The following is a 23,466-nucleotide window of genomic DNA, read 5'->3' as shown; positions in this document are numbered from 1 at the left end:
TTATATTTAATCACAGTGATATAGACAATTAAATATGTATTTTTATTTGTAAAGGAAGGGGCTTCCCTGGTGGCTCAGAGGTTAAAGCGTCTGCCTGGAATGCAGGAGACCTGGGTTTGATCCCTAGGTCGGGAAGATCCAAAGGAAACTAATTTTCTTTTATAAAATCATTGCTATAATTACAGTAACTGAAATTTTAAATTAAGATCTTTAAAAAATGTCAACTTTTTAAAGTAAAGAGAATTTACTTTATTTACCAAACAGTTTTACTTGAAACTGTGATTTTTATAGCTCCTGATAAGGTGAATATTGGGGCATCATTAGGTATGGAGTCAAACATGCAAAATTGTCATAGATTTAACTAGGAGTTGAAGTTTTGGTAATAGTAGTGTAGTATCTAGCTGTTTTGTGGATGCTGTTTGTTGTAGAATTTAAGTTCAGAATACAGTTTGATGCCTTACAGAAGATATATTCAGCAAATTCAGTTGAGAGTTTGATGCTGGATAAATTCATGTTAAAGTTTTTTACAGAATTGTGATAAAACACACATAAAATTTTCCGTTTTAGCCACTTGAGCACAGGATTCGGTGGCCTTAGTTTCATCACGTTGTGCAGCCATCACCACCACCCAGGGCTCGTCATCTCCCCAAAGTGAAATAACATACCTGTTAACAGTAACTCCCTACCTAATAAATTTGCTTTTGTTTAAGTTCGTTTCTTGTCTCTGGATTTTAACTCTGTGGTTCATTTCTTTACACTTAGCTCTTCCACAAATGAATTTAATTGGTCTCTTGTCTCTTGATGATGTATATTCTAGATAGTGCTATTTTGACTTTCTTTATGATTATGTTTCTTAATTTTTGCTTTGTTCTAGCTGCTTTATTCGGAGAAGGCAATGGCACCCCACTCCAGTACTCTTGCCTGGAAAATCCCATGGATGGAGGAGCCTCGTGGGCTGCAGTCCATGGGGTCTCTAAGAGTCAGACACGACTGAGCGACTTCACTTTCAGTTTTCACTTTTATCCATTGGAGAAGGAAATGGCAACCCACTCCAGTGTTCTGGCCTGGAGAATCCCAGGGACCAGGGAGCCTGGTGGGCTGCCCTCTATGGGGTCACAGAGTCGGACACGACTGATGCGATTTAGTAGCAGCAGCAGCAGCTGCTTTATTTCCAGTTGTTGGGCTTCATCAAAGTTAATTACTTTCACTTTCTTTGCTACTTTTCATCCTTAGCTTCTGTAAGTTGTGGATTGATTAATTAAAGTAGAAATACTGTGAGGTAATTGCAATAAAGTTTTTGTTGTCTTCCAACCTGCCAGGCAATAAAAGGGAACTAGATCAAGAGTGACCTATAAATTTAAGACTATAAATACAGTCTTATATCTTCACTCAGCGAGTGAGGCACTTCTCAGAATTTCTGTACGGAAATTAGGTGAGCCACTCCTCTGTCCTTTGTATTTCATGCAAAGTGGTAGATAGAGCTAGAGCCTTGAGTAGAGTTAGTTACTTTTTTTAAAAGTTAAGAATATTTGAGATATTTGCAAATTTCATCATGAGTCATACATGCCTTTTTCTTTTTTCATTTATGTAAGGTTGCTCAGTGTACTTTGTATATTTTGAAGGAAAGTCATTAAAAGTTTTCCTTCATACTTAACACCTAATAAATTGAGTGTTCTTTGATGAGCTGATGATTATTGGTTTGATACTGGGATTACTTTTGAACACGGGACCATTTATTACTAATATAAAAATGTAGGGTGTTCCAGACTAAGGATGTCAGATTTTCTTTCAATATGTGAAATGCTTTAAGGCCAGTTTTCTAGGTGAAAATGACCTTCAGCATCTAGTGCAGTCCTTTCAGAGAAAGGATAAGAGAGATACCCTGTCCACCTCTCAGTTGGCAAAATTAGGACTAGAAAATTAGGACTAGAAATCTTCTTGACAACAAAATGTTGTTCTTATGAAACTTGAGTGGCCTCTGGTGGTCAAAATAATATATTCTGTTTTCAAAGGTGTGTTTGAAGGGAGTTTTGCTTATTAAGGCACATAATTTTTTGAGAGCTTGTACAAATGAATCAAAGTTTAATTATATTTCTCCATTGGTATGTACAGACACAAATCCTTGCGTCTGAATTCCCCCCCACCTACAGGAAATTGTTGACAACTTTAAATTTGATTCCTGAAAGGACTCAAGTAAGTAGAATAGTAATTATTCATACATTTTTGTTGGTGTGGGAAGCCAGTAGATTTCAGCAATTTAGTATTGCATCTTGTTAAGAAACTATATAGTATTTCTTTAGAGCTCTTATAGTTTTTCTTTCTCATTAATTATAAAATCTTACTTTTCCTTATGTTCTCCTTTAGTTCATTAATTTATATTCATAATTTTTGCCATCACTTGACATGTTTTATTTATTGAATGATTTTCAGGACCCTTAAAAACAATAATCTGTTTTTATAATAATAAGGTGTGTAACACGTGCAGTGAAAATATTTACCCTCCTGTACTTCGGCCATCTCATTTTCACCAGAGGCAGGCACGGCTAGGCTCTCGTGTTTATACTCCCAGGAGTAGTCGATGCATAAGTCTGTGTCTATTCACATCCTGCTTTCTTACTTCCAAGGTGTCTGCATACTCTGCATGTTAGTCTTCCCTAGCTTTTTTTTGCTTAGCAGTCTATTGTGACAGTCTTTCTATGTTGTTATGTATATTACTTTTCCTTGACATGGTTTGCATAGAATTACTTTATATGAATGTATAATATTTCATTTAATCTGTACCCTCCTGAGGGACATTTTAGGTGGCTTTCAGTCTTTGCCATGCACATGTACAAGTATAATGTAGATGGGAATTGCCAGGTCAAGGCGTATGTGTATTTAACATTTTTAATAGATACTGTCAAATTGTTTCCAGTCTGTTCCAAATTATATTTCATTAATGTATGAATGTTGCTTTCCTTACCCTGGGCTTCCCTGGTAGCTGAACTGGTAAAGAATCTGCCTGCAATGCAGGAGACCCCGGTTTGATTCCTGGGTCCGAAAGATCCTCTGGAGAAGGGAACAGCTACCCACTCCAGTATTCTTGGGTTTCCTGGGTGGCTCAGCTGGTAAAGAATCCACCTGCAACGCGGGAAACATGGGTTTGATGCCTGGGAGAAGGGAATGGCTGCCACTCCAGTGTTCTGATCTGGAGAATTCCATGGACTGTGTAAAACATGGGGTCACAAAGAGTTGGACACCACTGAGTGACTTTCCCTTTCACTTTTCTTATTCTCATCAAAACAGTTAGATTTTGCAGAGCTTTGCACCATTAAAGTTTTAGTTTTCATCTTTATTTTGCAGAAAGGTGAGCATCTTTTCAAAAGATTAGGCAGTTGCATTCCTTTTTTTTGTAAACTGTGTCATATATCTGTTTTTCTTTAGGGTGGTTGGGTTTTTTTTTTCCCTGCGATTTGATTTCAGTTTGTTGCTGTGTACTATATCTTAAGTAGGATAAAACCTAACTCATTGTTTAGATTGAAACTTTTTTTACTGAAACCTGGATTCAGTAAAGGTAGGAGAGGAGAAGTAATGTTGCCAGTTCCTTTTAAGCTTCCATCAATTCTTCTACCTGAAAGACTGTTTACTTTGAAATAACATTGTTAATAATGTCTGATTATAGAGTTGGAATTCGGGTTAATTTATTCATAATAGTAAAAGCTAATTTATAACTTAAGATTTCCCCTGGCACCTTTGGTTAGTTAGTTAGTTTTATTTGGTCTGTTTGTATTAGAACACATTATAGTTTTTTTTTTTTTTAAAGAGAAAATTAAGGTTGATTATACTATGATAGTGTTAAAAAATATTGCTCTCATCTTCCAGGCTTTATTTTTCCCTTAGCCTAAACTAACCTAGAATATTACAGTTCTGTGCTGCCAAACCGGGATGTTCATTCTTTTTTCTCCCCCTTAGTATTCCATCATAAAGAATCACCAAAAATCTCTTAATGTGTGTCTTTGAAATATTTCTCTTCTTCACAGATCTGTGGACTACGCATGTGGACTTGTTGCCTTGTTTTCCGTGAACTAAAAGGCCCTAACTTGGTACCTGTCCCATTTTTGCTTCTTGCTCAAGATCATCTGTCTACTCATCAGTATGGTTCACAGATCTATACTGCTCCATGAGTACTTTACCCTCTTTCAGTTCTATCCTGTTAAACATTTGTCATCTACTCTGGGGCTACCTGCCTGTTTTTGTAGATAGAATGTTTTTGGAGCATGGCCACACCCATACATTTATATATATTGCCTGTGACTGCTTTCATGTTATGAAATCGCAGAATTGAGCAGTTGTAACAGAGACCTGTGACCTGCAGTGCCAAAAATATTTGTCTGGTCCTTTACAGAAACATTTGCCAACTCCTCAACTACGTGTTTTATGTAAATGACTTTTGGGCTGTTTCCTGCACCCTATTCTCATCTTCTTTCTTGTTTGCATTGTTAATTTGTTCGCAGATGCTCTTTCATCAGGACTCTGTATCACACTACATTAGCTCTCTACCCAGAATGTGTCAGCTCTCTGTCAAAGTTGGAGTCTCTCTCTGCCTCCCACATGTGAAGAATCCTGGCAGAACTTTTAATTTCAAATTTTACAAAGGTGCCTTGGCATTAAAATGAGATTATAGATTTGACAAAAAATCAAGAGTGGTTTCTTTCAGGGTTTGTTGAGTGTGTTTTTACAGGATTGTTTACTTAGTATTTTTTCCGGGTAAAACCACTTCATTGGATGTGCAGAGAGACAGTAAGCTCTTAAGGATGTAGAAAAGATGAAGCTGCAGTTGTACACATCATTCAGCTTTGCTGATCAGTCTCTCATACTACTCATTAAAATGAATCTTTTCTAATTTTTACTCTATGAGAATGGAAAAGTTGTGGTCGTATGAATCTTCCCATAGTTGATGGGCATATAGTCTTTGAAGCTTTTCATAGCCTTGGAAATTGAAGAAAGGTGGGACTTTTTATTACATTTTTCTTTTAAAGAAAATTTCAGAATTATTTTTGAAGAATTGTTGTAATCATTCTTTTTTCCTTTTGATCACTTACATTTATTCCCCCTTAAGTGTCTCTAGAAAATATTTGGATCAGAATGTAATAACTTACCTTTTCCTTTTCTTACTTATTTCCTAGTAACCTAAAACCCATTATTCTCTGGTTTCTTTTTTTATCCTTTAGTGGCTTACAGAGGAAATGAAATGTGCTCTGAGGGACGATATGACTATGAAAGACTTCCAAGAGAAAGAGTATCTCCTCGAAGTCACGCCAGTGTAAGTTGTTCTTACATTAGAATAATTCAAAACCTAGTGTCCAAGTGAATTTTCTCTGTCAAAGCTAACTGAAATGGAGGTAGATCAAGCTTTTAAAAGTCAAAAGTTTGAAAATAAAAGATAACATTTTATTTATGTAGAAAAGCTATAGTTTATATCTCTTATTTAAATTTCTAAAAGGGAGGGCTTGTATTGATTGTAATTTGTGAAGAAAATTCGAGGTTTGATAAAACTCAGACCATCAGTTAACAAAGAAGTATTTCAGCAAGGGGCACCTCAGGGACAGGCAGGCAGCTTCTGGTGTGCTCTTCTGCTGCTTTTCTCTTGGTTGCTCTGGGAGTTAGTAGTTTGAGCCAGTCCTTTTCTTTGCTCAAGGAGCTTGCTGTTTTGCTTTTTATTCCCAGCACTGTGTTTATAACCTGGCACATAGTAGGCACTAATGTTTATTGGATGGTGTATGTTCTTTCTCTCTCCTCAAAATCCTCCGTAGAGATCCAGGGGAGGATCTGGGGAAGGTCAAGAAGCGGTCAGTCTTAAACTTTTGCTTAGGGGGATTGGGCTCATGGTGATGGTATATGAGTATATTATGGATTCATTATACACCATCAAAAGGCACAAATATTTGTTTATATGTTAATTGTTTTTTACTTCTATAAGTAAATCCTCTAACCCTCTTAGGTGGGTGATACCACCTTCATGATTGTCATTTCTGCTAGGTTACAGCTTACTTTGGGGTTGATCTAAAGTCATTTAAGGTGGAAAAATGAAGAGGCCTACCATATTTCAGAAGGGACAGATTTAATTATTACCAAATGTCATTTTTTCCAGGTTAGCTTACAGACTTGATGTTTCTAGTACATATCTCAATTTAAAAATATTTTCAGCTTGATAGGATTATTTTATAGTTTACCTAGAACAAACAAGTGATAAACAAAATGTAGGATTAATGCAGCAATGGGAAAAGGTATGAATTATTTTTTTAAAAATGATTGTTTTTAGTTCCCTTACTCTCCTATGGATAGATCCTATTAGAAATTTGGGATACTTAACAGGGTTTTCTGTGTGGTTATGCCATTAACTGAATATGTACCGCTGGGTTTGTTTTACTTTGTTTTTTTCCTTTTCTAGTTAGATTTTTTTTAATGTAACACATTTGTTGTTGTTTAGTCACTGAGTCATGTGCGACTCTTTGTGACCCCATGGAATGAAGCTCACCAGGCTTCTTAGTCTGTGGGATTTGCCAGGCAGAAATACTGGAGTCTCTACTGCTGAGCCACTATGAAAGCTTCTGTAACACATTTACATGGCTTCAGATTATAAAGTAAGGTATATTTAGAGAGAAGATGACTTACTTTAAATGATAATTTATTGTGATTATCTATTTAGCTAGTGCCTGCTTACTGTAAGTGAGGTATAAACTTCCTAATCTTCAAAACAATTTTAAGTGTTGAATAGTATAACATTTATAGAGCTTAGTAGAGCCTTAAAATGTAGACAGAAATTTATATGTGGAAATACAGTTTCATATAACAATGGGAAATACCCATGATAAAATCATGGAGAAAGTTACGACATAAAACCTTCATGACACTATTCTGCACTGTGTGTACATGCTACGAGTATTTTAATGATAGAACACACTGCAGTGGGAGTTGGCTTAAAGAGCTGTTAAAATTGAAAGCCAAGAGACCTGCCCAGAGGCTATTGCTAAGCAAAGAAGCTGGTTTAAATAAGATGGGGAGGAGTGAATTTTAAGATAGGAATCAGTTTATTAGTGTCATAACTTGAATATGTCAGCAAATCTGGAAGATCCAGCAGTGGCCACAGGACTGGAGAAGGTCAATCTTCATTTCAGTTCCCAAGAAGGGCAGTACTAAAGAATGTTCAAACCATCAGACAGCTGCACTCATCTCCTATGCTAGTAAGTTCACCCTTAAAATTTTGCATGCTAGGCTTCAGTGTTACACAAACCATGAACTTCCAGACATCCAAGTTGTATTTAGAAAAGGCAGAGGAAAGTGAAAGTGAAAGTCACTCAGTTGTGTCCAACTCTTTGCAACCCCACAGACTATACAGTCCATGGAGTTCTCCAGGCCAAAATACTGGAGTGGGTAGCCTTTCCCTTCTCCAGGGGATCTTCCCAGCCCAGGGATTGAAACCAGGTCGCCTACATTGGCGAGCGGATTCTTTACCAGCTGAGCCACAAGGGAAAAGGCAGAGGAACCAGAGATCAAATTGCCAACATTTGCTGGATCATGGAGAAAGCAAGGGAATTCAAGAAAAACATCTACCTCTGCTTCACTGACTACACTAAAGCCTTTGACTTGTGGACCATAACAAACTGTGGAAAGCTCTTAAGGAGATGGAAATACCAGATGATCTTACCTGTCTGCACCCGGGTCAAGAAGCAACAGTTAGAACCTGGTGTGGAACAACTGATTGGTTTAGGGTTTAGAAAGGAGCACAGCAGGGCTGTCTGTTGTCACCATGTTTGTTTAACCTATATGCTGAGCACATCAGGAGAAATGTCAGGCTGGATGAGTTACAAGCTGAAATCAAGATAGGCAGGAGGAATATCAACAACCTCAGATATGCAGATGATACCACTCTAATGGCAGAAAGCAAACAGGTGACGCGGGTGAAGGAGGAGAGTGAGAAAGCTGGATTAAAACTAAATAGTAAAAAAACTAAGATCATGGCATCTGGACCCGTCACTTCATGGGAAATAGAAGGGGAAAAGGTGGAAGCAGTGACTGATTTCCTCTTCTTGGGCTCTAAAATCACTGCGGATGGTGACTGCAGCCATGAAATCAGAAGACAATTGCTTCTTGGCATGAAAGCTATGATAAACCTAGACAGTATGTTGAAAAGCAGAGACATTCTGCCAACAAAGGTTCATATAGTCAAGTTTATGGCCTTCCCAGTGGTCATGTATGGTTGTGAGAGCTGGATCATAAAGAAGGCAGAGCACCAAAAAATTGATGCCTTTAAACTGTTGTGCTGGAGAAGATTCCTAAAAGTCCTTTGAACATCATGGAGATCAAGGCAGTCAATCTTAAAGGAAATGAACCCTGAATACTCATTGGAAGGACTGATGCTGAAGCTGAAGCTCCAGTATTTTGGTCACCTGATGTGAACAGACAACTCTTTGGAAAAGTCCCTGTTGCTGGGAAAGATTGAGGGCAAAAAGAAGAGGGTGTCAGAGGATGAGATGGCTGGATGGACATGAACTTGGGCAAATTCTGGGAGATGGTGTGGGACAAGGAGGCCTGGCGTGCTGCAGCTTGTGGGGTTGCAGGGAGTCGGACATGACTTGGTGACTAGACAACAACAAAAGACCAATGGGTAGGACCCTCTAATCTCTAGTAAGGTCATTGTCTGTGTGAGAATCAACTTGAGAAAGTTCATATGTCGAGGCCTTTATTTTTATGTAAAGTAAGAGGTGGCAAGATGATTTGTTGAAAGCGGAGGAGGTAGAGGGAGATTGGGGCCAGGATTGGGGTTTTGGCATGGCCATCGTAGGGCTCTCCTGACCAGAGACGTTTAGAGACGCTGCTGCTGAAGGTCTATAAGCTTAAATTTTGTAGGGGCACCAATTTGGGAGTAGTGAAAGCAAGTTGTATTGATTTGAGATTGCAAGATGAGTGATGGACCCAGGGAGGACAGAATTGTTGAGGTGCTGTGTTATGTGGAATGGACCGATTAGGAAGGGGATAAGGCTGTGAGACAGACACTAAATTGAAAGCGGTTGGAGGCTGAAGGACAGGAGAGTCTCTGTGAGGTTGAAGACCAGGTATGGCGGGAAGATAAGCAATGAATACTTTGGAATGTAGAGTTTCCAAAATGGAGCAGTTCTGGGTACTGAAGTTCAGGGTATGTGGTAGGAATGAGGATAGGTGAAGGTTATTGGAGTTGAGATTAACAGAACTTTGAGGTTAGATTTTGGATCAGTGATATAAATTAGAGCTGTCAGTCCTCACTGTACATTAGATTCAGCTGGAGAACTCTTAAGCACCAGTGAATGGGTCCTCCCTAGCTAATGAAGTCATGATCTCTGTGGATAGAATCTGGATGTCAGTGTTGTTTAAAAGTTCATCAGGTGATTCCTGTTTGCAGAGTCAAAGTCAGATTGTGGCTGAGCACTGATGTCACTGATGATGACAGTTGAGTTAAAGATGTCAGGTGAGGGAAAGTGAAAGTTGCTTAGTCATGTCTGACCCATGTCACAGACCTCATGTACTACACAGTCCATGGAATTCTCCAGGCCAGAATACTGGAGTGGGTAGCCTTTCCCTTCTCAGGGGATCTTCCCAACCCAGGGATCGAACCCAGATCTCCCACATTGCAGGCAGATTCTTTACCAGCTGAGCCACAAGGGAAGCCCAAGAATACTGAAGTGGGTAGTCTATCCCTTCTCCAGCGGGTCTTCCCTACCCAGGAATCGAACCGGGGTCTCCTGTGTTTCAGGAGAGGGAAGTCCTCAGTGAATGAGGATGTTTTAGTAAAATCTAAACAAAGCCAAACATTTTCATTTTATGCCATTTTTGTGTGTGTCAAGTGAAACAGAGGTATTTTTTCCTTTGTAAAATAATTTCATCAGCTGTATGCAGATAGGGAGATATGTTTTTACATAAGTGTCTGTGAAATCAGATTATATGTATTCAACTGTAAGTCTAAAGGTAAATCTTACTTTGTTAAGTTCTCAGGCTACTAGTCTCCTCCTAGATGGGGAGGAATCCAGACTGCTTTTCTCCTTTTGGAGCACAGAACATGCACAGACCTTGTCCAAGTTCATTCCTCTCCTATTTTAATTCCGTTAGATTGATCTCTCCATTCCCCCAATCAGTTTGTCTTACTCTATAAAGTCTGTATTCTCACATCCTCTCTCCGTAAGAATCAGACATTACAGATTTTCTGGTGAACACTTATTATGGTTATTAATTTAAAGCCTTCCTTTCCCCTCAATATGTTGTACTCTGATGGCTCTTGGAAAATTATCCCTTTGCCTTTTATGTTATACCTGCATTTCAGTTTAAAGAAAAAAATGGAGGCTTTTATCTTTCTCTATGACATGGAACCCTTTAGCAATCTGGTGAAGCCTATTACTTACAGTTATTATTACAGCCTAAACTATTAAAAATCATACTTGTGATATAGTAGTATATACTTCTTTAGTAGGTCGTTAGATGTCAACCAAGATGTAATGGTAGGGATTTCATTGCTATGGTTTCAAAGGAGTGATGAGTGTAAATGATACTCTTGAGGTATCTGCAAACAGCTGGAACATGATATAAAAATATCTGTGATTTCTGTTAGTGGCAAAGCCACAGATAGTCCTCCTGCTGTTGTGTTGTTTGTTGCCTGCTTTTAGGTGGAAACTGCTGCTGCTAAGTTGCTTCAGTCGTGTCCGACTCTGTGCGACCCCATAGACGGCAGCCCACTAGGCTCCCCCATCTCTGGGATTCTCCAGGGAAGAACACTGGAGTGGGTTGCCATTTCCTTCTCCAACGCATGAAAGTGAAAAGTGAAAGGGAAGTCGCTCAGTCGTGTCCGACTCTTAGCGACCTCATGGACTGCAGCCCACCAGGCTTCTGCATCCATGGGATTCTCCAGGCAAGAGTATTGGAGTGGGTTGCCATTGCCTTCTCCATTTAGGTGGAAAAGTAGTTTTCTATTCACATCTAATTTCATGGGCTGGCAGAATTCTTAGGTTAAAATGTTTCAGTGATACAAACTGGAAATGTACATAGAGTTGTAATTGTTACTTGGACCTAATAAAATCATATTAAAAATTTATAAATATTTGGTTACAAAATCATTTAATTATATTTTAAAAACTGTATTGTTGTGTAATATTGACATGTACAAGATCATTCCCTAGCAGCATTGTGCATAAGAGTTACAAACTGGCAACAATCCAGATATCCAACAGTGTGGATAAATTAATTGTGCAGTTATACAGCAATGAGAAAGAATGGACTGCTGTCAAATGCAGCAACATGTGTGAACCTCACAAACAATACTGAAACAAAAGTGTATATCGTATGTGTTTCCTTTTATATAAAGTTTCAAGATAGGCAGAACTAGCCAGGAAAGAGATGACTTTTGGGAGACAGAGGTGGTGACTGGGAGAGTGCACAGAAAGGCTTTTGCCATGCTAGGAATGTTGTTTCTTGATCTGGGTGGTAGTTACGCAGTGTGATAACCTTGTGAAAATTTATCCAAAAATAACATTTACAGTTAGTATACTTTTTTAGATGAATGTCATACCTCAATAAAACTTCATGTAAAAATTTGAAAGATGAGCGCCGCCCCCAGGTCAGTAGGTGTCCAATATACTACTGGGGAAGAGCAGAGAAATAGTTACAGAAAGAATGAAGAGGCTGAGCCAAAGCAGAAATGGCACCCAGTTGTGGTTGAAAGGACAGAATATATTTTTTTCCTAAATATAAAGCTTTAGCAGATCCTTCAACAATTGAGAACCCACTCTCACTAGTGTCTGAGATAGAGAAAGTTAATGTTCTATTTTATTTTGTATGTTTGGGTTCTCTGCTCTAACAAAATTATTTTATTGCATTTCTCTCTCTCTCTTTTTTATTACTTTCCTTTGTCCCATTGTCCCATTCATTCTCAAGTCTGATACACCAGAAATATGTTTGAAAAACTATTGCTGTGACATAAAGTATGACATCAAATAGGGACTTGAGATGGTACCTACTACACTAGTATGACTTCAGTTGTAAAGTATCTATTTTGTGAACTTCTGGGTTTGATTAACCTAGAAGGCAACTGGACACATATATCTTGGTGCTGATATTAAATTACACTTTATTTGAGTATTGGAAAGCTTATCTTCAGTTGTAACTTGACAAATATACCAGTTATTATTTAGTACTTTAGAGCACTTAAAAATTCCTCTGTATTGATAATAAGTTACTTGTAAGGTAGTTCACATAAATTTTTATTTGGTTTTAAATTTGAGTAGATAAATAGGAGACTTAAGCCCAAAGAAGTATTTTACACACAATCTGCACATTCTTTTATTGGAAGGCCATTGATTATGACAGGACATCCACATTTAACTTTTAGATGTCCATAAGACCTTTATTTTTAAAAATATGCTTTCTGTTTAATCTGTAATTTCTATGAGCTTATCTGACTTTGTAGCCTTGATAAAAGTTTTGTGACAATGGCTTTTAGATACCAGTAAGTTTCCGGTTGTGGAAGTCCACCTTGTTAGCCTGATAGGGAACAGATAGAAAATGTGGAACATTGTAATGAAGTTGCAACATAAAGTGTCCATTTTCTGTTGGCTTATTTCAGATTTTTAGGAGAAAGCAATGGCAACCCACCCCAGTACTCTTGCCTGGCAAATCCCATGGACGGAGGAGCCTGGTGGGCTGCAGTCCATGGGGTCGCACGGAGTCAGACACGACTGAAGTGACTTAGCAGCAGCAGGGGTTATAAAGTTTGGAAACTAGGATCAAAACACTAGTGGTTTATATTCTGGGCACTGTAATGTAACTGAAACTGAAGTAGTCCTGTCTATTTCTACTTGGCTTCTTCTGTTAACAAATGTATGTCAAGTAAAGGATTTTCTAATCTTGGTGGCAGTGAACATTATAAAGATTGAGGGTAGTGATGAGCTGCTGCTGCTGCTAAGTCGTGTCAGTCGTGTCCGACTCCGTGCGACCCCATAGACAGCAGCCCACCAGGCTCGCCCGTCCCTGGGATTCTCCAGGCAAGAACACTGGAGTGGGTTGCCATTTCCTCCTCCAATTCATGAAAGTGAAAAGTGAAAGTGAAGTCGCTCAGTCCTGTCCGACTCCTAGCGACCCCATGGACTGCAGCCCACCAGGCTCCTCCGTCCATGGGATTGAGCAGCAACATTTTAAAAAATTTTTATTTTGGGGGAGTTCTCTGCCAGTCCAGAGGTTAGGACTTGGTGCTTTCACTGCCATTACTGGGGTCAAACCTTGGTCAGAAGGCTAAGATCCCATGTACTGTAGGGTACAGCCAAGGGGAAAAAAAAAATTAAAAGATTTTTTTCTATCATATTTAGTTAGTTTTGAGTTATATAATTAGGTTTTATAATTAAATAGTTACATAACAATATTTCTTTCCTTGAGTTAGTTGAATGTTTGTACTGTTCATTTCATTGGTTATTTCTCTCCTGGAGACTATAGTGAGTTGGAAATAAATTTTTTAGTGAATTCAGAACATGAGTTTGTTAATTTCTAAGATCTTGTAGATAATATATGGTACATATATTTGTTCCATATATTCTCAAATTTAAATTTACTCCAAATAACATTGAGATCTTTTTTTTATCCAACTTGAAATAAGTAATCAAGTCTACTAAACTTAGTAATTCAGTTATTTACATATTCTAGATAATATTGCTAAAAGTATGTTAATGTGGAAATATTCCTCTTCTCCCCACTCTTATTTCATGAAACACTTTTAAAGTGTGCACTTGCATAATTTTAATTCTTTTCATACCTTACATTTTATCATCTAGTAAGTGTTCATGTAAATACAACTTTTATCATTACCTTATGAAAATTTTCAGACCTACAGCAAAGTTGAATTTTATAGTGAACATCCATTTATTCATGATTTAGATTCAACTATTAACATTTTACTAAACTTTCTTTATCATGTCTTTATCCATCTGTCTGTCCTTTATAAGTACACCGAGTCCATCAGATTTGAGGGATGCATTTCGAAGTAAACTGTGGACAGCACTAGACTTTCCATTAGCTACTTAAACATGCATATCATCAGCTGAAGTGCAATTTGTTTTGAGTGTAACTGTAAAAATTACATACATTAGATGCAAAATCTTAAGTGTGCATTTGCTGAGTTTTGATTTAGAAATGTTCCTTTGTGTAGAGCTGCCCTAGGAGGTGTTTAATTTTTTTGGCGGAGAGAATTACATGAGCTTTCGTTTCGTTGTCACTGTTTCCAGAGAGACAGGATCAGTTCTCAGCTACATCCTGTAATGTGTTCTAGTTTTCTGGGGACAGTTCCAGCTTCGGATATTTGACATATTATTCCCAAAAGCCGTTGAAATGACCCAGAGATATCAATATTTCATTGAAAATTCAGTGAGTGAATTAAACCAGTAAGTGCTACAATGCAGATGTTGTGTTGCTTAGTCCCTAAGTCATGTCTGCCTCTTTGCTACTCCATGGACTGTAGCTCGCCGGGCTCTTCTGTTCATGGGATTTCGCAGGCAGGAATTCTGGAGTGGGTTGCTGTTTCCTTCTCCAGGGGATTTTCCTGATAGAGGGATCAAACCTGTGTCTCCTGCTTTGGCAGGCAGATTCTTTACCACTGAGCCACCAGGCAAGCCCTACAATACAGATATGTGTCTAAAGCATGAAGGATCGGAGTGAGGAAACCTCAAGCTTTTGAAAGCAGAAGTCCTCTAGACTTGTGGGTAATCGAATTTTTTAGTTAGGTGTTGTATTTTTCTGGTAAAAAGCATGTGATGCCAACAGTAGTATAAAACTGAGATGCAAACTGGAATGTATATTATGTATGTGGTACTTGCTATGTGCCAAGTAATACTCCAAGTGCTGGGAATAGGGCAGTGAATAAGATCAAGGTTTCTGTGCCATGAAACTTCCATTCATACCAAGTTGATTGTGTCAGGAAATCTGGCAGTTGAGTAGTTACATATACCATTGTACTTAGTTACTTTGGTGGTAGGTTAATGTGTTTTAGTTGTTTTTGACTTTTTATTTATAACGGTGAAAATTAAGTATTTAAAAGTAGGCAAAATGACGTAATGAACTCCCCACAGACAAATTATTCAAATGGTATTTATCAACTCAAGGTCATCTTCTTTAGTCTATGCTTTCACCACTTTGCTCTTTCTTGGATTAGTTTCAAGTAAATTCAAGATACTTTATTTCAAATGGAAATATTTCATTATGTCTCAAAAAAGAAAGATGCTTAAGAAGAGGTGCTTATGTATTAAAATAAAATGTTTTTGTGTTAAAATGAATACAAAGTATATTTTAATGACAATGGAAAAGAAATGTTTTTAAAGAACTGTAATCTTGATAATTTGTACCCAATTAGTAATAAGAATGAACATTAGTGTGGAGAATTTGATATACATTTATATATTGAATCAAACAAAACATCAAACTTGGTGCTTTTACTTAAACTAAAATCAAAGTGTTTTTCATAACAGGTATTTATAGTGAATTGGAATTTATAGAAAGTGAAGGAATAATTGGTTTTCTAACAAAACACAATCACCATTTCAGATTTAAAATTGGAAAAATCATTTGATATGTATCTTGGTCAGATTTCTGTTAGCACAGGCAAACTGAATAGTCCTTATTCCAGAAATGCAGAGAGCCATGTGGAAGAAATTGTCTTGTCTCTAAGATAATGACAAATATGAAAGTGTTAAAAATCATAATACTATAACTTAAAAGAAGTAGTTAAGTTTATTTGGGAACCATATTTTACTGCTTTCTCAGAAATGTCTCTTGGAATTTAATCTTACTCATTCTCTCTTCCTTGCTTGGTCTTTCCTCTGCCCTTAAGTTAGATGGTCTGGCTGACATGTCAGCATTAGCAAGACACTGTTCTCCTTGTAGAGCAATCCCACTTATCTTCAGAGACCTTTCTTTAGGACTCTCATGTGATTTCCTCCAGACCTCTGGGAGGTAACTTCCTTAATCCCAGAGTTCTGGTCTTTGTCTTGATTTACTGTTCTTAGTTAAAGATTACAAGATAAATTACCAGTAAATAAGCTCTCAGCTTTTTCTCTGAGCTCTCCCCGCACTCTCTTATAATCCTATGTGTTTGTGAGAACTAACCCAGTGTGACTCTGCCACATTTGGTGGCCAAACAGGGACCATGTGAAGGTTTGCTTGCTCAAGCCTGAGCAAGGGAAAAGGACATCTGCTCTTCCAGGTAGAAACTATGGCCTTTAAGACTAATGACAGAATGAAGCCTTCTAGATGTGCGGTACTTTCGCTTTCCACTCTGGGTAACTTTCTCCTCGACAGCTTGCTCATAAGCATCAGCTTTCTTTTCTGCTTGCCATTAGTGGTTGTAAGTTTTCTGATTCAGACTTAACTAAACTTCTTATGGTGATTTATACTTGTCCTTGGTATCCACAAGAAGTTTCTTTGAAAGTGTCTGATTGGGAACCAGTAGGTCATTGGTTGAAAAATGGTATAGGTGTTGTTAATGTACAGCATCTAAATACTTGGAATTTATGTCATAATTGTGGTTTTTGCCATAGAAGAGTGAGAAATTCCTTCAGTTCAGTTCAGACAGTTCAGTTGCTCAGTCGTGTCCCACTCTTTGTGACTGCATGCCTGCTTGCATGCTTCCCTATCCATCACCAACTCCCGGAGCTTACTCAAACTTACTCAAACTCATGTCCATTGAGTCGGTGATGCCATTCAATCATCTCATCCTCTGTCGTCGCCTTCTCTTCCTGCCTTCAATCTTTCCTAGCTTCGGGGTCTTTTCCAATGAGTCAGTTCTTCACATCAGGTAGCCAAAATATTGGAGCTTCCACTTCAGCATCAGTCCTTCCAATGAATATTCAGGACTGATTTCCTTTAGGATTGACTGCTTTGATCTCCTTGCAGTCCAAGGGACTCTCAAAAGTCTTCTTCAGCACCACAGATCAAAAGCGTTGGTTCTTTGGTGCTCAGCTTTCTTTATGGTCCAGCTCTTCCATCCATACATGACTACTGTAAAAACCATAGCCTTGACTAGATGGACCTTTGTTGGCAAACTAATGTCTCTTCTTTTTAATATGATGTCTAGGTTTGTCATAGCTTTTATTCTGAGGAGCAAGCATGTTTTAGTTTCACGGCTCCAGTCACCATCTTCAGTGAGCACTTTTTCCCCCCATCTATTTGCCATGATTATATATATATAAAAAATATATATTATATATATATAAAATATATATATTATATATATATATATAAAATATATATTGCATATAACTTTTATGCAGAGTAGGTCATGAGAAACGCTGGGCTGGAAGAAGCACAAGCTGGAATCAAGATTGCCGGGAGAAATACCAATAACCTCAGATATGCAGATGACATCACCCTTATGGCAGAAAGTGAAGAGGAACTCAAAAGCCTCTTGATGAAAGTGAAAGTGGAGAGTGAAAAAGTTGGCTTAAAACTCAACATTCAGAAAACGAAGATCATGGCATCCAGTCTCATCACTTCATGGGAAGTAGATGGGGAAACAGTGGAAACAGTGTCAGACTTTATTTTGGGGGGCTCCAAAATCACTGCATATGGTGACTGCAGCCATGAAATTAAAAGACACTTACTCCTTGGAAGGAAAGTTATGACCAACCTAGACAGCATATTAAAAAGCACAGACATTACTTTGCCAGAAAAGGTCCGTCTAGTCAAGGCTATGGTTTTTCCTGTGGTCATGTATGGATGTGAGAGTTGGACTGTGAAGAAGGCTGAGCGCTGAAGAATTGATGCTTTTGAACTGTGGTGTTGGAGAAGACTCTTGAGAGTCCCTTGGACTGCAAGGAGATCCAACCAGTCCATTCTGAAGGAGATCAGCCCTGGGATTTCTTTGGAAGGAATGATGCTGAAGCTGAAACTCCAGTACTTTGGCCACCTCATGCAAAGAGTTGACTTATTGGAAAAGACTCTGATGCTGGGAGGGATTGGGGGCAGGAGGAGAAGGGGACGACAGAGGATGAGATGGCTGGATGGCATCACTGACTCGATGGACGTGAGTCTGGGTGAACTCCGGGAGTTGGTGATGGATAGGGAGGCCTGGCGTGCTGCAATTCATGGGGTTGCAAAGAGTCAGACACGACTGAGCAACTGAACTGAACTGAACTGAATGACGTGATCTTAGTTTTCTGAATGTTGAGTTTTAAGCCAGCTTTTTCACTCTCCTCATTCACTTTCATCAAGAGGCTCTTTAGGTCCTCTTCACTTTCTGCCATAAGGGTAGTGTCATCTACATATCTAAGATAATTGATATTTTTCCCTCCATTCCGGCTTATGCTTCATCCTGCCCAGCATTTTGCATGATGTATTCTGCATATAAGTTAAATAAGCAGGGTGACAATATACAGCCTTAACGTACTCCTTTCCCAATTTGGAACCAGTTTGTTGTTCCATGTCTGGTTCTAGCTGTTGCTTCTTGACCTACATACAGGTTTCTCAGGAGGCAAGTGAAGTGGTCTCGTATTCCCTTGTCTTTTAGAATTTTCCACAGTTTGTTGTGATCTACACAGTCAAAGGCGTTAGTGTAGTCAGTGATGCAGATGTTTTTCTGGAACTGTCTTGCTTTTCTGTGATCCACTGGATGTTGGCAGTTTGATCTCTGGTTCCTCTGCCTTTTCTAAATCCAGCTTACACATCTGGATGTTTTCGGTTCACGTACTGTTGAAGCCTAAGTTGGAGAACTTTGAGCATGAGTTTGCTAGCGTGTGAGATGAGTGCAATTGTGCGGTAGTTTGAACGTTCTTTGGCATTGCCTTCTTTGGGATTGGAATGAAAACTGACCTTTTCCAGTCCTGTGGCCACTGCTGAGTTTTTCAAATTTGCTGGAATATTGAGTATAGCACTTTAACAGCATCATTGTTTAGGATTTTAAGTTGCTCTTCTGGGATTCCATCACCTCTACTAGCTTTGTTCATAGTGATGCTTCCTAAGGCCCACTTGACTTTGGACTCCAGGATATCTGGCTCTAGGTGAGTGATCACACCATCGTGGTTATATGTTTCATTAAGACCTTTTTTGTGTAGTTCTTCTGTGTGTTTTTGCCACCTCTTCTTAATATCTTCTGTTCCTGTTAGGTCCATACCGTTTCTGTCTTCATTGTGCCCATCTTTGCATGAAATATTCCTTGGTATCTCTAATTTTCTTGAAACAATCTCTAGTCTTTTCTAGTCTATCGTTTTCCTCTATTTCTTTGCATTGATCACTTAGGCAGGCTTTCTTATCTCTCCTTGCTATTTTTGGAACTCTTTTTCTTTTCTTTTCTTTCCTTTTCTCCTTTGTCTTTTACTTCTCTTCTTTTCTCAGCTATTTGTAAGGCCTCCTCTGACAACCATTTTGCCTTTTTGCATTTCTTTTTCTCGGGGATGGTTTTGATCACCACCTCCTGTACAATATTGCTAACCTCTGTTCATAGTGTCGAAGAAGTTAAATGTATTCCTACAGAAGTTTATGGCCCTTTATCTGAAGACACCGTTGGAATTATTTTAGGCCGGTCGAGCATAACTATGAAAGGTATTCATATTTTACCAAGGGTAATTGATTCTGTTTACTCAGGCAGTATTCAAATTATGGCTCTCACATACTTATCATACAGTAGAGAAAGGGACAAAACTTGCACAGCTGTTACTCTTGCCTTATTTTGTACCCTCAGCAGAGAAAGAAATTAGGAAAGGAGGCTTTGGATCTTCGAATGTGGCTTACTAGACAATGCTAATTGACTAACCACCCCACATAAACTCTAAAAATTCAAGACCTTTCATTCAAGGGTTTAATAGATTAGGAACTTATATAGCTATTATCACAAAACAAGGATGGCCTTCCATCTGGCCTTTAAAAAGCGTCCATGGACAGATGTTAGTTGTTGGGGGATTCCAAGAAGCATATCAAAGCACCTTTCCAAAAATCTGTACAGATTCAGAAGGGCATGTAGCTATTATCTGTCCTTACATCATGAATATTCCTACAGCTTTATGGGGGTGAGATATATTATAACAATATCAACTAAAACTACAGACAAATTTATCCTCAGGGCCACTGCTATTATATACCATTACAAATCATCTAGATTGATGAACCCTCCCCCACCCCCACCCCCTGGATCTGGATAGAGCAGTGACCTATGACTAAAGAAGAAATTGGGCTTATAGAACAATTGGTTAAAGAATAATTAGATGCAGGACATAGACAACCTTCCTTAAAATACTCCCATCTTTATTATCCCCCCAAAATCAGGAAGATGGCATTTAATTCATTATTTAAGAGTAAATAATGCTCAAATGCAGCCGATGGGTTCATTACAACCAGCTATTCCAAACCCCTCTCTAATTCCAGATGATCACACTAATAATTATAGATCTTAAAATTTTTTTTTCTACCATACCTTTACATTCTGAAGATAAACAGAAATTTACAGTTTTAGTTCCTAATATAAATAATCATCATCCTTTACAATGATATCAGTGGAAATACTTACCTCAGGGTATGAAGAATAGCCCTACCACGTGTCAAAGATTTGTAGATCTAAGTCTGTACCTGTTATGACAACAATTTCCTGATGCCTGTATTTATCATTATATGGATGATATTCTTTTAGCACACTCTTCACCACAAAAATTAGCAGAAATTCTCTCTTCCTTGCAGACATATTTGAATTCACAGGGGTTAATAATAGCTCCAGAGAAAATCCAACATATGCCCCCATGGAAATATCTTGGTTTTCAAATTTTACAAAAAGCAATTACTCTTTTACAATTTTCCTTCAAGGTTCCAGAACCATTAACTCTTCTTTCTTTACAGCAATTCTTGAGTCACTTAAATTGTATACGACCTACGTTAGGCATCCCAACATATTGCAGAGCTTCCTTTCCCTTGTGGCTCAGCTGGTAAAAAATCTCCTGCAGTGTGGGAGACCTGGGTTCGATCCCTGGGTTGGGAAGATCCGCTGGAGAAGTGAAAGGCCACCCACTCCAATATTCTGGCCTAGAGAATCCCATGGACTGTATAGTCCATGGGGTCACAGAGAGTCGGACACAACTGAGCGACTTTCACGTTCACTTTCTTTCAATTATTACAGGGAAATGAAGATCCTACCTCACTCACCCTGCTGTTTTTCTCCTTAACATTATGCTTTATTACCACAATTCAGTGCTGCTTATGTTAAACATTTTCTTGACTGTATGTTTCTTCACATCCTTTTTCACTGATTCTTCTTTCTATCAAACATACTCCTACAGCAATATTTGCCCACATCTTACCTAAAGAGATAAAAAACATTGAATGGCTACATGATCCTAATCAACCAAAATATATTATTCTTCCCTGCTTACAGGAGAGACTACATCTATTACCGCAAGGACACTTAGGCCTCTGTTGCCTTACTGGCTCAGATCCACAAACAATTTTGTGGGAATATCTAAAGAAAACGTGGAATCATTATATCAAACTAATGAACAATTTCAAATCGCCATATCAGATTTTACAGGGGAATTATTTACAACTTACTGATGGATAAAATAACTTCTCTTTTACAATTAGTGCCCTTTTCTTTACATCCTCTTGTCTCTAGAAATCCTGTTCCTAACTTCCTTACCCACTATACAGATGGCAGTCAAAACTTGAGGGATAGTGACCTGGAAGGAAACATCAGGATGGATAAAGATCTTTACCAGCCCCCAAACTTCCCTACAACATTCTGAATTAGCTGCTGTCTTGCTTGCATTGCAAACCTTGCAAACTTTACTCTCTTAACAGATTCCTTTTATGTTGTTAATATCATTCAACAAGTGCCTGATTCTATTTAAAATACTTCAATGGATAAACCATTACTTTCCCTCTTTGTTTCTGTTCAAACTCTTTTAACTAAACGACATCATCGTTTTTTCATAGCTCATATTGGAGGACATAGACAATTTTCGGAGCTCTCACTTTCGGAAATCAACAAGCTGACTCATGTCTTCACCTTATAGGATCATCGTTTACTGCTGCCTTTCAGTCACATCAGTTCTTCCACCAGAGTGCCAAGGCGCTACATAAACAATTTGCTCTAACCATACAGGAAGCCAAAAGATTATTAGTAACTGTCCCACATGTCAGTTATTAACTCCTTCTCTCCCAGAAGCTGGCATTATAACCCTTGTGGTCTTTGTTCTAATGAGTTATGGTAGATGGATGTGACTCATTATCCTCCATTTAAACCATTTCACTTTGTGCATGTAACTGTCGATACTTTTTCAGGCTTTTTATGGGCTACCACACAGCATGGAGAATAAGCACATCATGTGCAAGCTCACCTTGAATGTTTTACTATTCTAGGACACCCTCAAGCCACTAAAACTGCTAATGCTGCAGCATATACATCACACAAACTTAGGGATTTCTTTCGTCTATAGGATATTAAACACATCACAGGTATTCCTCACAACCTTACTGGACAGGCATTATTGAATGCATGAATGGGCTACCGAAATTAATTTTAAATAAACTGAAAAGGAAAGAATTAATCCCTCCTAGGGAATGATTGGAGAAGGCGATGGCACCCCACTCCAGTACTCTTGCCTGGAAAATCCCATGGATGGAGGAGCCTGGAAGGGTGCAGTCCATGGGGTCGTGAAGAGTTGGACACTAGTGAGTGACTTCACTTTCACTTTTCACTTACATGCATTGGAGAAGGAAATGGCAACCCACTCCAGTGTTCTTGCCTGGAGCATCCCAGGGACAGGGGAGCCTGATGGGCTGCCGTCTGTGGGGTCCCACAGAGTTGGACACGACTGAAGCGACTTAGCAGCAGCAGCAGCAGCAGCAGGGCATGATTATATATTGCCTTCAGTTCAGTTCAGTCGCTCAGTTGTGTCCGACTCTCTGCAACCTCATGAATCATAGCACGCCAGGCCTCCCTGTCCCTCACCAACTCCCGGAGTTCACTCAAACTCAAGTCCATTGAGTCGGTGATGCCATTCAGCCATCTCATCCTCTGGCGTCCCCTTTTCCTCCTGCACCTAATCCCTCCCAGCATCAGAGTCTTTTCCAGTGAGTCAACTCTTCACATAAGGTGGCCAAAGTACTGGAGTTTCAGCTTTAGCATCATTTCTTCCAAAGAACACCAAGGGCTGATCTCCTTTAGAATGGACTGGTTGGATCTCCTTGCAGTCCAAGGGACTCTCAAGAGTCTTCTCCAACACCACAGTTCAAAAGCATCAATTCTTCGGTGCTCAGCTTTCTTCACAGTCCAACTCTCACATCCATACATGACCACTGGAAAAACCATTATTCACTCCTAATCACTTGTCAGTTTCCAAAAATTCTTCACAATCAGCTGCTGTTACTAGACATTTTGCTACTCCACATTCATAAGAATTCCCTCTGGTACTTTTTAAACAACCACCCTCTCTCCTATTTGGCAAGGAC

General features: G+C 38.7%; 1 protein-coding gene across 15 annotated transcripts in view; it reads left to right on the top strand.

Moving 5' to 3' along the window:
* The window catches only part of PPHLN1 (periphilin 1), a 175,190-nt gene that overhangs the window by 10,542 nt on the left and 141,182 nt on the right, over positions 1–23,466 (top strand). For 13 of the 15 annotated variants that reach the window (XM_005206425.5, XM_024991876.2, XM_005206423.5 and 10 more), the window contains exon 2: positions 5,211–5,302. In XM_005206425.5, the coding sequence (XP_005206482.1) occupies positions 5,211–5,302 (92 nt within the window). Of the gene's footprint in view, positions 1–1,619; positions 2,194–3,828; positions 4,083–5,210; positions 5,303–23,466 lie in introns of those variants that run through there. The other 2 variants (XM_005206420.5, XM_059886516.1) reach the window with 2 other exon arrangements.

The sequence above is a fragment of the Bos taurus genome, chromosome 5, assembly GCF_002263795.3.
Source record: "Bos taurus isolate L1 Dominette 01449 registration number 42190680 breed Hereford chromosome 5, ARS-UCD2.0, whole genome shotgun sequence".
NCBI lineage: Eukaryota > Metazoa > Chordata > Mammalia > Artiodactyla > Bovidae > Bos > Bos taurus.
The sequence above is the reverse complement of the archived record's forward strand: the minus strand, read 5'-3'. Positions and strand labels throughout refer to the sequence as shown.